General features: G+C 47.5%; 1 protein-coding gene across 1 annotated transcript in view; it reads right to left on the reverse strand.

The window, feature by feature from the left end:
• Window positions 1–4,266: 4,266 nt before the first annotated feature.
• STK10 (serine/threonine kinase 10) overlaps window positions 4,267–13,090 on the reverse strand; it is a 116,427-nt gene continuing 107,603 nt past the window's right edge. The window contains exons 17-19 of the mRNA XM_068536358.1: window positions 12,933–13,058; window positions 10,138–10,251; window positions 4,267–6,745 (exon numbers count right to left, since the gene is read on the reverse strand). Coding sequence (XP_068392459.1) covers window positions 6,605–6,745; window positions 10,138–10,251; window positions 12,933–13,058 — 381 coding nt within the window. The 3' untranslated portion in view covers window positions 4,267–6,604. The remainder of the gene's footprint in view (window positions 6,746–10,137; window positions 10,252–12,932; window positions 13,059–13,090) is intronic.

Raw genomic sequence — 13,090 nt, forward strand, 5'->3', positions numbered from 1 at the left:
GGCAGAATAGTTACATTGCAGAAGCAGAGGAGAGAAATGCAAACTCCTTGAGCTCAGATAGAATAATTACATTGCAAAGGCAGAGGAGAAAGATGCAAGCTCCTCTCCCCACCCCCCGCAACTGCCTTTTTTTTCTTTAAAATCCCAGTAAGTAGCCCAAGGCTGGAGTCTCAGGCAATGTGGGCTGTGTTTGCATTTCAAGGCTTAAGTGCTCCACTATGCCCACAATGTCGGCGGAGACTTGTAGGAGCCGTTGGACAGACAAAACTATATAAAACAAAGATACCAATGACAAAAACTTAAAGACACAAACAAGAAGTTTTCGGGATAAAGGGGACCGGAGTGCAGGTATAAGGATCAAGGGAGAGATAAAGGGAGGAGGGACAGAAAAGACTGGAAAAGAGAAAGAGACAGCAGGAAAATAAAGGTGAGAATATCAGGACAATAGGATTTACAGCCACTACACAGTATGAGGTTTGAGCCTCTATCCCTCTCATAAATCTCCCTTCAGAGAGAGCCCGCTGGACCAGGATCTGCACATTGTGAGGCGAGCCTCTCCCACCTCTCCCACCTCTGCTTGTCACCTGTCAAGGTGAGCCATTGCCAGCCAGAGGGAGCATGGTCTCACTAGCTGAGAGGAGTGATGCTGTAGCTGCCCGACGTCCACTCGGAAGGATAGGCCAGAAGTAGAGGACAGAGAGAGGAGAGGAAGAGAGCTATCAGGAGAGGGAAAGGGACAAGGGAGAGGGGGAAAGCATTGCCTGAATGAGGGTACTGGGGCCCCCAGGGGCCAAGAAGGCAGACTTGCCAAACATGGTGATGCTGAAACAAGACGTTCGGATGGCCACTTGTCACCCATGGGGAAGCTGCATTCGGTGGTCCCAGAGGTGCCCAGATCCCCTCCCGGGAAGGGGACAACTGCCCCACATTGGGTGCCATAAATCTGTTACCAACCAGGGTTCTTGGCCTCCTTAATCAATAGATATTGATAAGAGGCTAGACAAGAAATTCAGGCAAGGCTTTTCCCTTGCTTGCTCCCAGGGAAGGGGGGATGGGCATGCGCTGGTTCCTTGTATGGGGTGAGGGTAGGGGTGTGTCCAAGGACCGGCCTGGAGGGGTGGCTTAGGTGGTGTGCCCAGCCCTTTGGTGGTGCTGTGTGGAGGGGGCATACATAGTACCCTGCTTTTGCTCCCAGCTCTTCAGAAATGAGAGGTGGGTTCTTTTGGCCTCTTTGTATCCCGTTGCGCATAACTTGCCCCATCTGCGCATGCACGCAGTTGTTTTTAGTCCCTTGTAGTTTCTTTGTGTTCTGTTGCTCGAAGAGACATTTGCCCAGGTGCAAGCACTGCAGCAAAGGGTCCCAGGCCCCAGCCTCTCTCATGTTCAGTATTTTTGTCCAGATTTTCTAATCGTCCTCAGTGTCAGGACTGATCAGGATGACCTAGTCTGCCATCACTGGAATTGAAAGTTCTGTTTCTTTTTTTTTTTTTTTAAACAGATTTTGAAAGGATTTTATTTATTCTTAATAGACGAATGGGAGTACAAGTTGATCATATCCAATATGGACTCCCTGTCCAAACACTGTTAATATATATTTTTTTTAATTAATTAATTTATTTATTTTTGGCTGTGTTGGGTCTTCGTTCCTGTGCGAGGGCTTTCTCTAGTTGCGGCAAGCGGGGTCCACTCTTCATCGCGGTGCGCGGGCCTCTCACTCTCGCGGCCTCTCTTTTTGCGGAGCACAGGCTCCAGACGCACAGGCTCAGTAGTTGTGGCTCACGGGCCTAGTTGCTCCGTGGCATGTGGGATCTTCCCAGACCAGGGCTCGAACCCGTGTCCCCTGCATTGGCAGGCAGATTCTCAACCACTGCGCCAACAGGGAAGCCCCCCTGTGTTTCATTTTTAACTAAAGACATACTTGTTAATCAGACCTAGTGAACACCCATGGTAGCACAGTGAGTTGATATACATCCAAACTACAGCCCCCAGATCCCTACTGCTCCCTTTATGGCATGAGAAGCCCAGACTGGGTATCTTGGTGTTGCAGCGTGCTGGATTCTGGGTGTTTAGGGGTCAGCTAAGGTCTTACTCCCTGCCCTCATGAAGCCTGCAGTCTGCCCTTTCCTAAAGTCTCCAACCTTTGTGGGCGAATATTCCCACTTGATTTTGTCTCTGTTCTTCTCGGCCCATCTCTTGAATTGCTACACTCATGATTTCAACTGTCCTCCCTCTGAGTAAACTCTTTCCCAGCCTTCGTACTGCTCTCGGGGCAGTAAAGGTCAGCCTGAGCCTGGCATGCAGGTCTGGCCCTGTCCTTTTCTCAGCCTCATGGCCCATAAACCATTCACTCTCAACTATAGCCCAGTCTCTGAACGCATGTGTTTTGGCACATACAAGTTTGTCCTCCTAGACTCAGTATCACCTCCACTGGGAAGTCTTCCCTGATTCTCCCAGGCTACATCAGCCTGAACTAACACTCTGCTTCACCAGGTCTGTTTCCCCAGGAGGACAAGCATTTTGAAGCCAGTGTCAATGTCTTATTCATTTCAGCGTCTCTAGCACTTGGCGTTTAAGAGGTGTCAATTAATGTGGAAAGATCTCATGGGAAATCTCATGGGAACTTGGGAAAAGTGCCACGCATCCCCTAATGCATTGTCTTTTCCACCAGTCGAATGAACCTTTTTCTCTGGGAACCTCAGTCAATTTCTACTCCTTAATGGGAGGCATGCCAGCTGCTTATCCGCCTGCATCCCCCAGACACATCGAGTTCACAGACCTGTGGGACACTGTGACAGTGGACTGCCATCTGCTGGTGAGAAGGTTTCTTGGCCAGTGACAGGAAAGTTTCTAGGCCAGTGACAACTCAGGGCTACAGACAGGAGGGGTTCTTAAGGCATTCCACAAACAATATAAACCCCTTCTCAGAATAGTATTTTCAGATGCACAGTATAAAGCACATAGATTACAAGTGAAACCAGTCATAATGAAATAGGGGTGTCAAAATATTAGAAAATATATATACTATGTGTGATATATGTTATATGTATTATATTTGTATCATTAAATAACAAGATCCAGTAATAGGTCCAATAACTACTATAATTTCAAAATGATGAATGAAAATGATAATTGAAGATGTCTGCAACAGCTGTAATGTGAGATGCAGTCTTTGTGATTTCTACTGCTGACATAGTCACAAGTACTGCTAATAATATTAGAGTTTGTTGCCTATACGCATAAGGAAAGGAAATGCTGAATTTCAGTTAGAGGTTAGTGAAACTAAAGACCAAATATTTCCCATCCAGGTACAAAGATACCCTGAATTCTACCCATGGATCCCTTGTGTGTGTTTGAGGGGGGTCCATGGACTCCAGGTTAAGAACCCCTGGATGAGGTTTTAGAGGCATGGCTGACACTTTTTTTTTGGCTGCGTTGGGTCTTTATTGCTGCACGCGGGCTTTCTCCAGTTGGGGCGAGCAGGGGCTACTCTTCGTTGCGGTGCGCAGGCTTCTCATTGCGGTGGCTTCTCTTGTTGCGGAGCACGGGCCCTAGGCACGCGGGCTTCAGTAGTTGTGGCAGGTGGGCTCAGCAGTTGTGGCTCACGGGCTCTAGAGCACAGGCTCAGTAGTTGTGGTGCACGGGCTTACTTGCTCCACGGCATGTGGGATCTTCCCGGACCAGGGCTCGAACCCGTGTCCCCTGCTGCATTGGCAGGTGGATTCTTAACCTCTGCGCCACCAAGGAAGCCCATGGCCAACACTTTTGAACATGGCAGAGATGCTGGTGGTTAAGTGTGTGTGCCTCTTGCTGAATGTAATGGGCGCAGTTGGCAGGAGAGGAGCTGTGGAGGAGACAGTGCAGTTCAAACTTTGAAGCCACAGGCACTTTATCAGCACTTACCAGTGCTCTGAGCTTTCGCCTGACTCTCCCCTTACCCAGCATGTTTCCTCATCTATAAAACGAGAATGACAATGTCTTCCTCGTGGGTTGTTGAAAGGATTCAGTAAGTTAACATGTAAAAAACTCCTGGGGTCAAATGTTCACTGTTAAATGAGAATGATATAAACGTCTGTAGAGAAAACACACACAAAGCCAAGCGTAACTTCTTTCAGAACAGAAACCCCAACGTCTGACCTGCTGTACAACCTGGGAGGCACCAGTGTACTCAGACGATAGGAAACCCTTTCTTGGTTAAGTCCGCCCTGCTTTTCCCACCCCAATCCAAGAGAACAAACCCAAATGCAAAGAGTTTCTCACCTTGTTATTTTATTAGAAGCATATTTACACTCTCGCAGTTAACTTTGCAGAGAACATTTAACAAAAGTTTTTTATATAAAGTTTGGAAACTACATAAAAATAACTTCTATTCTTCATAAAGGGGAAAATATAAGTTAGTTCTATTTACTCTGCTAAAAATTGACTGTAAATGAGAAACAGTTCCGTCTGTCCCTTCCAGAGAAAACATTAGCACAGAACACAAAGAATACTGCATGGGCCTTCTCAATGTTGGGCATCGCACGCTGGCTCAATTGTGAGACTGGGAGACCCAACCAGACCCCATCCAGAAAGGACAGGGGAGGTGTTAAGCCTAGGGCAGCACTGAGCAGGAAGCAGCAGCTCCCTGAATGAGATTCCAATGTGAACGACAAACCAAAGAAGGAAATGATCAAAGACTTTCACCTACACCATGAACCTGGCATTTCACCTAATACTCATTCTCACACCCCAGGCTACAAAAGGCAGTACTGTAAATAAAGCACAGGTCAGCCCTGCCACTGGCCATCACCTGACCATTCGCCAGTGCTGGCCTCGCCTGGTGGAACTGGGTCTGTGTTCTGTAGTTACACTGTTAGTTCACGTTTTCCCAGCACGTGTGCACCAAAGGCAATCAAAGGGGATAATTGTTTCACTTGTCTCATTTGTGTGAGACCTGAAAATTGTCCCTTCTGGGTCAAATACTGAATCAGGCAAGCTGAGTGCTCACTAACCGAAGTGGACCAGTGCCTTCCCATGGCCCCCAGTGCATCTTTACTGCATATGTAAGTCTTTGGAACCCCAAGTCCCTTTTCCTATTGAATGGTTACCCTACTTTCCCAAGATCCATTTACAGCCAGTGCCCAGAAAACTCCAGGGAATTGCTTTAGAAAGACAAAGCACTGAACCCTTACCTATAGGAGTGAAGAAAGAGGAAGTCCTCCCAGGGTGTGTCAACCACCCCATCACCACCAAAATAGTACCCAGACTCAATACACCCATTTGATTCCTCAAAATCACCTTCAGTTTTCCGTTTTGTTTTTTTAAAGCAGGTATTTTCCTAAGGAAGCCATTCATTTATATTTTTTCAAGTTAGACATAAAGGCGAAAAAAAGTTTTCTTTGTAAATAAACCGAATGCTGGGTTGAGCATTTGCTTTTACTGGGTTATCTACGCTCTGCAGCCTGTGGGGATCAGAATCTGTGGGAGGCCAGCTGAGTCATCCAAAGGCCCAGCATTCCATCTGAGATACAGAAGCTTTGCTTTTGCCAGGTTCCTGGGGGCAGGAAGCACTGCATTTCTCCCTGAACAGAAGTTCCAGTGACTGCCAGCCTCTGTCTGAAGTGTAAGGCTGGACTCTGAACTAGGAGGGACACAGAGCAGAGGGAAGCAGCCTTCCCGTATCACCTGCAGACAGGATGGGCAAGTGTGAGACAGAATGACTGGGGTGGGAAAGTCTTGTGGGATGAGGAATGTATCCCTGAACACAGGATCCCGTGCGGGGCCAAAAGGAATCGCAGGCTGGCGGTTCAGCCTGTGCCTCTGGTGCCAACCCCCAGCACGCCCAACGGCTCCCCTCATGTGTTCAGTGGCACGGGCTCAGGCAGCGAACATGTTCCAATCCACCTGGCACAAGAGGCCCAGGGGGCCAAGGGGTGGGTGGGTGTGTGTGTGCGTGCGTGTGTGTAGGCGTGTGTGTGCAGGAAGGGGTAGTACAAGCTGGCATGAAACACTTGCGATCAGGGTGAAGCGTTCAGCCTCTCCCCATCCCAGCGCTGTAGACGCTGTCTCAAGAAGAAAGCAGGTTGGGGGAACTGGAGGAAGGAGGGCACCCCCTGAGCAGCTGGCTACAGACCAGGCTCCACTGGGGACCAAAATGGCTGTTAGAAGCCATGGTTCTTGGTCTGACACTGCAGGGAATGGCTGAAAAGCCACCGACAATCACAATAGGGCGCGCCCACGGTGACTTCAGCAGTAGCACTTTGTGCCCACAGACAGCAGAGCTGGTGTTTTGGCAAACAGGAGGGGCCTCGAAGCCACAGAACACCTATTCCTCCTGGTCCCTGGCCCCCCCAACTGCCCAAATCGCTGACAGCTCAAAGGAACCTGGGGCTCAAATGGAATGCACGTTAGGATCAGGCAGCACATCGTAAAACCTCGCCCTCCACGACGAGCGAGAAGTCAGAAATGCCGGGTGGGTCTGTCAGGCACAGCTGGGGTGGCACAAGGCAAGGGGCTGGATTCGAGCTGGCACGGAAGCAAGAGGGAAGGGGCTCCTGAGTTGCTTGTTCACAGAGAATGGGAGGGCCCCGAGGCCCGCCGGCCTGCCAGCCACAGCCCCGGGTGGCTGTTACGAAGCATCCACAGAGCTGTAGGGGAAGAACCTGGTGGCCTTGTTTGGGGTGGTGGGGCTCAGGCACTCTGCCTCCTCGTTCATTTTGAAGAACATCTCCTGCTCTCGCTTCTTCTGGTTCAGCTCTTCTTCCAGAGCCTAGGACAGAGGGCAGACGGAGCTCATTTGGATCCCTTAGGACACAAGTCTCCCCCAACCACAGGACCCCCACTGAAGTGGCCTTCTCTGGAAGTTCCCCTCCCAGGCCTCAGTGCTCAGGTAACTTGGTCTTCCCTCGCTCCTGTCCCAGCGCCCATCACCCAGAAGGTAGGTACCACCTCCTCCTTCCTCGTGCCACAGCCGCACAGGAGTTTCCTATGGACCAAGGGCTCTGCTTTGGGGAAATGCCAATCTAGATGGCATGTGAGGGAGAAGCAGATGCAGATCAGCTGGCAGGAAAACAACCAAAAGAATGGAGAAAAACCTGAGGTAGAAAATGGAGCAAGAGGTTTAACAGCAGAGGAAACAGAGATGTCCGAGTTACATGGTATTCCTAACCAGGGCACCGTCCTGCAGAATCAGGGGACTTCTTTTCAAAATATACGTGCAGTCATGCCACCCCCCTGAGATTCTAATTCTGAACGTCTGTGGTGGGACAGGGGTTCTCTACATTGTAAAAGCACATCAGATAACTGCAAGGGGAGCATCTAGACGACAAGCACTGCAGGAGCTTCCCTTGGGCACATGCAAGTTTATCTAGCTAAATTGTGTCCTACCAGAAAAATTTCTTGAGGGTTCTCCAAAAATAAATAATTATTCAATTAAGAAAGGAAGCAGAGTGCAGAGGAAAGAGCAGGGGCTTTACAGTCAAATAGGATTCAGCTCCATTACCAGCTGGGTGGGCCTCTGCATGCTACCTTTCCTCTCCAAGCCTGTTTCCTCTCGTGTAAAATGGCAGTATCACTACCTGCCTGGCCAGGCTACTGCAAAGATTAAATTAAAAACTAATGGGCTATAATTACTTAGTACTTCCTACATGTCAGGCACTATGCTAAGTGCATTACATCTTATTTAATCTTCACCCTATGAGATAGATACCACTATCCCCATCTTAACGATGGAGAAACTGAGACTCAGAGAGCTTAGGTCACTTGCCCAAGGTCATTCAGCTAGCTGGGAGCAGAGCCAAGATGGGTCTGACTTCAGAGTTCAAGCTCTGAAACACTGTGCACCACCATCTGCAAAGCCAGGCACACATGAGTTACTCAGTAAATGTGGCTTCTTTATTACTTACTTTCACTATAGAAGTAACCACTTTCACAGGACTTGACCAGCATTCTATTATGTCTCTCTTTAAAACTATTATTTGATGCCCTAAAATAGTCTCAACAAACAACTTAATTACTAGATACCCCCTTAAGCTCTCATTCCTTCAACAGTACTAAATTCTAGTGAGCTCTACCTCTAAGGAAAAATGGGGAAGGGACACTGAATCACAATGCCAATTTTTCCAGTCTGTTGTAAGATATCCATATTCAAAAGATACTGGAAATTTAGATTTTTATGTAAAATTTCCTTATACTTAAAAGACTGGCAACTTAAAAAATTTTTTGGAATTGCTGTATGTTGGCCATACCTAATGTCTCTAAGCCAATTTCAGCCTGTGGGCCATCAGTTTGTAACTTCTGCTATAGGAATACCAATTTTATTATAATAGCTACCACGTTTTTGAGCACAGAGGGGTTTAGTAACTTGCTCAGGGTCTCACAGCTAGTAATGGCGGAGCTAGGACTTTCTCCCACGTCTGTCTTCCTTCAAAGCCTATGCTCTTAAGCACTACTCTATTTTACCTCTATATAACCTACGGCAGGAGTCAGCAGTCTTTTTTCTGTAAAGGGCCAGATGGTAAATATTTTTGGCTTTGCAAACCTCAAGGTCTCTGTTGCAACTACTCAAATGCTGTTTGTTGTAAAATCAGCCAGAGGCGATATGTAAATGAATGAGCATGGCTGTGTTCCAATAAAACTTTATTTACAAATACAGGTGGTGGGTCAGATTTGGCCCATGGGCAATAGTTTACTAACACCTGTTTTAAGGGAAGAAATGTTATCTTCATCTTATGGCCCCAAAAAGCAAGGTTCAGGAGGGAAGACTTGTCTGAGGCCACATTCTGTGTCAACTATGACCCAAGCAACACCTTATTGACCTTACTAGATATTCTATACTTACTGAAAGAAAGAAATCTGAATTTGTCTAAAAATATTCCACAATGTACAGTCATCTCCCCTGCCCCCACATACATGGGCAGCAGCTCAAAGCTGCTGACTGAAATGCAAGAGTGTAAAAGAACGTTTATTCCAGGATGCAAATCATCACCTCTGGGTCAGTGTTCCAGCAGCAACCCAGGTGACTAAGGATAGGATGATTCTACAAAGAATTCTGGGAAGAGGCAGCCCACACCAGCAAAATCCAATGCCAGCTCTCCAAATACACACTTGCGGCACCTCCCCTAAGCCCAGGCACCCCCAAGAAGCAATCTGGGCAGTTGCTAGAGGCAAGATGATGATTCATTTTCAGACTCTCAGGATGTGCCAAGGGTACAGAAGCCCTAGGTAAGAGAACCAGGTGAACATCTATTTCCTGATGCCAGATCAGCCTGCGTCAGCAGGAGTATTATTGATTTGAGTGTCAAGTATCAAAAGTCCTAGCGGACCGTGCGTGGTTACGGATAAGTGTGGGCCTATTACAGGAAGGTCTGGGACCCTGGCCAGCTTCCAGCTAGAAAGCTCCATTAGCACAGGGAGGGAAGCCTCTATTCAAGGACTCCCAAGGCCGTTATATGGCTGAGGTGGGCAACTGCCTCCTGGGCAGATCACAGTTACAGCAAGCAAAGCTCAAGTACGACGGCAGAACAAACCTCAGGGCTCAGGACACATGATCAAGGGTAATTAGGGCAGCTCTCTCCTCAGAGAGTTTAGGAGAGTGGAAGGACATGAGTACGTCCTTGGCCTATACTGTGGGCTGGTGGCTTTCTGCCTAACACTATACAATATTATCTTCACTTTACAAATGACCACACTGAGGCCCTGTGATGGTTAATTTATTTGTCAACCTGGCAAAGCCATGGTAACCAGTTATTTGGTCAAACACTAGATGTCACTGAGAAGGAATTTTTTAGATGTGATTAACATTTAACTCAGTAGACTGAATAAAGCAGTTTACCCTCCAAAATGTGGTTGGGCCTCACTCAATCAGTTGCAGGCCTTAAGAGGAAAGACTGAGGTCCCGCTAAAGAAAGAGGGATTGGGCCTCCACACTGCCCTGGGGCTCAGCGCTGCAACATCAACTCTTCCCTGGCTCTCCAGCCTGCAGTCTGCCCTGCAGATTTCAGGCTTAACAGTCCCAACAATTGGGTGAGCCAGTTCCTTCAAATAAATCCATAAATCTGTACCTTATCCATATCTGTGTCTATATCCATACCCCAGGCAGATACCGATGGCACAACACGAAGCAGAGCCCACCACTGAGCCCACCAGCCCAGACAGGGTTACCTTTTTGCGTGGCCGAAGCTTGTCCCGCCATTCCTTTAGGTTCTGGTTATGGCTTTCGTCCAGGGCCTTCAGCTTCTGGGTTTCATGCTCTACCAGGAGGTGACACTTTTCATTCTGCAACATATTCCAGGAAGTACAGGTAAGAAGCACAGAGGGCTGAGATATACCATGAAGGTACCAGCATCATTCATTTATTACTTCTCCTTGATTATAAACTCCATTTATACAAAACGCTCTACATGTAAACACACATGCACCAAAAGATGCCTGGAAGACTATTCCAGAATATTAACATTAATAATTCTTACTGAGTAGTGGAATCTGCAGCAATTTTGCAACTTTCTACTTTGGGCTTTCTGCATTGTTTGAATTTTTCAACATGAATGTATAAAACTAATAACAATAAACCTATGCCCTAATCCCACCACACAGAGGTAACCACCACAGAATTTTAGATATATTTCCTGTCAGGCTCTGTCCTGTGCGTTGTTTAGCTCACCCTGTATACACAATTCTGAAACCTGCCTCCCTCTCCTCTTAACATTATAATGTAAACATTTCTACATTTCTACAAAGAATTAACATTTTTATAATCATCATTTTAATTCCTACAAAATATCCCACAGTATGGTTTAATTGATTTAAACATTTCCCTATTTTTGGCCACTTAGGTTGCTCTTAATCTTCGCTGTTACAAATAGCATTGTGTTAAACATCTGTGCTATGTACTGAATTGTGTCTCCCCAAAATTCATATGTTGAAGCCCTAATGCCCAATGTGATGGTATTTGGAGATATGGGGCCTTTAGGAGATAAACAGGTTTAGATGAGGTCAAGAGGGTAGGGCCCTCATGGCGGGATTAGTGCCCTTATAAGAAGAGACCAGAGAGCTCACATGCTAGAGTGCTCCCTCCCTGTCTCCTTCCCTCCTTTTCTCCCTCTCCCCATCTCCCTCTCTCCCCCTCTCCTTTTCTCTCCTCTCTCTCTCTGCCATGTGAGGACACAGCAAGAAGGCATCCGTCCGCAAGCCAGAGAGAGAGACTTCACCAGAACCCAGCCATGCTGGCAAAGCTGATCTTGGATTTCCAGGCTCCAAAACTGTAAGAAAATAAACTTCTGTTGTTTAAGCCACCCAGTCTGTGGTATTTTGTTATGGCAGTGTGAGCTAAGATAATCTGTGTGTATAAATATGTTGTATTTATATAAATTATATAATTTTCTGCATCACATACCATTTCTCCAGGAGAGATTTGTGACAGGGGTAAGGGCCGTGGACCTGGCTGAGGCTTGCCAACCAACCTCACTGTTCTCTCGCTGAGGTAAGTTACCTGCCTCACAAAACTTACCCTGGGATCTCTCATAGGCAAAAGTGACAGTTCCCTATTGATTCCTCACAGGGAATCTTGTGGTTTATAAGGAGTGTATAAGCAGGGGGAAAGTGCCTTTATCCATATACCTCAACCCTACTGGACTGGAAGAGTAGAACCCCTTGGGGATTTTATTTGGGGTTTCAAGCTCAAGGGTTCTGGGAATATAGAAATTGCCTTGGTTGGGACTAATACTTACAGCAGCCCTGAGTACCTCTGGCCTGCCCATAGCTGGGCTCCCAGCACTCTTTACGGGTTTTCTCAGTTCATCCTCACAGTAAACCCACGAGGCAGGGTTGGTAACATAGATACAGAAGGTGAGTGGCCTGGCTAAAATTCACACAGCAACAAGCAGCAGAGCCCCTACCTGACAGGCTTCAATACCTGCAATGTTTCCTCCACACCTCCCTGCCTTTCCAGAAATTGCCAGATGGATCCAATAGCCTAGAGAATTTCCTGAGGTCACAGAGGTTTGTGTCAGCCCATCTGTCAGGTATTGGCAATGCCTCGCTCCACCACAAGGGGGCTCCAAGTACCAGCTCCCGGCCGGGGACCCTTAGGGTGAGGCAAACCTTTTGTGAGGCGAACAAAAGGTCAAGGATCTCCCCAGGGAAAGAGGTCACAAAGGGGCTTGTCAATATCAGGATACCTTTTCCTGACTTCAGTGGGAAAGCTTTGAGCTTCTTACCATTAAGGATGATGGTAGGTAGCTGTAGGTTTTTATAGATACCCTTTATCAAGTTGAGGAAGTTCCCCTCTATTCCTAGTTTACTGAGAGTGTTTATCATGAGCAGGGGTCAGCTTCTATCAAGTACTTTTTCTGTATCTGTTGATGATACGATCATGTGATGTTTCTTCTTTAGCCTGTTGATGTCATGGATTACATTAACTCATTTTCATATATTGCACGAGCCCTGGGATAAATCCCACCTGGTCATGGTGTATACTACTTTTTATACATTTTTAAATTCTATTTGCCAACGTTTCATTGGGGATTTCTGCATCTGTGTTCATGAGAGATAGATACAGGTCTGTAGTTTTCCTCCTTGTAACGTCTGGTTTTGGTATTAGGGTACTTGGGACACCTTTTCCCAAGACACAGTGGTGACCGAGAAATCCAGCAGCACGCCCACTGCCAGGCCCCGGGCATGGCATGTTCAGCTCAGCTCTTGTCATCTCATTTACAAAGCCTCACTCCAGTTCTGCAAAATAGGAATTATCATCCTTACCCCCTGCCTATTTTACGAATGTGGAAACTATGGCCTGGGAGGGTGATGTGATTTGGCCAACATCACACAGAACGGCAGGATGGAAACCATTCCACCCTGAGCTTCAGACACCTTCCCCGTTTGTAGGGTCTTTGGGCCCCCAGGGAGCTGACTGCCTCGGGGGCGGTGAGGCAAGCAGGGGCGGAGCAGAAGGGCAGTACCTGCAGCTGCTGCAGCTCGCCCATGTTGCTCTCGCACTGTGCCGCCATGTCCCGCATCTGGCTCTCATGTTTTTGCTGCTGCTGCAGCCGCTCTGACTTCTGCCTCTTCTCCTCCTGCTGGGAGAACTGCAACAGAGAACAAGTGAGGCGCCTCAGCG

The sequence above is a fragment of the Eschrichtius robustus genome, chromosome 2 (assembly GCF_028021215.1).
Source record: "Eschrichtius robustus isolate mEscRob2 chromosome 2, mEscRob2.pri, whole genome shotgun sequence".
In the NCBI taxonomy this organism is placed as follows: Eukaryota; Metazoa; Chordata; class Mammalia; order Artiodactyla; family Eschrichtiidae; genus Eschrichtius; species Eschrichtius robustus.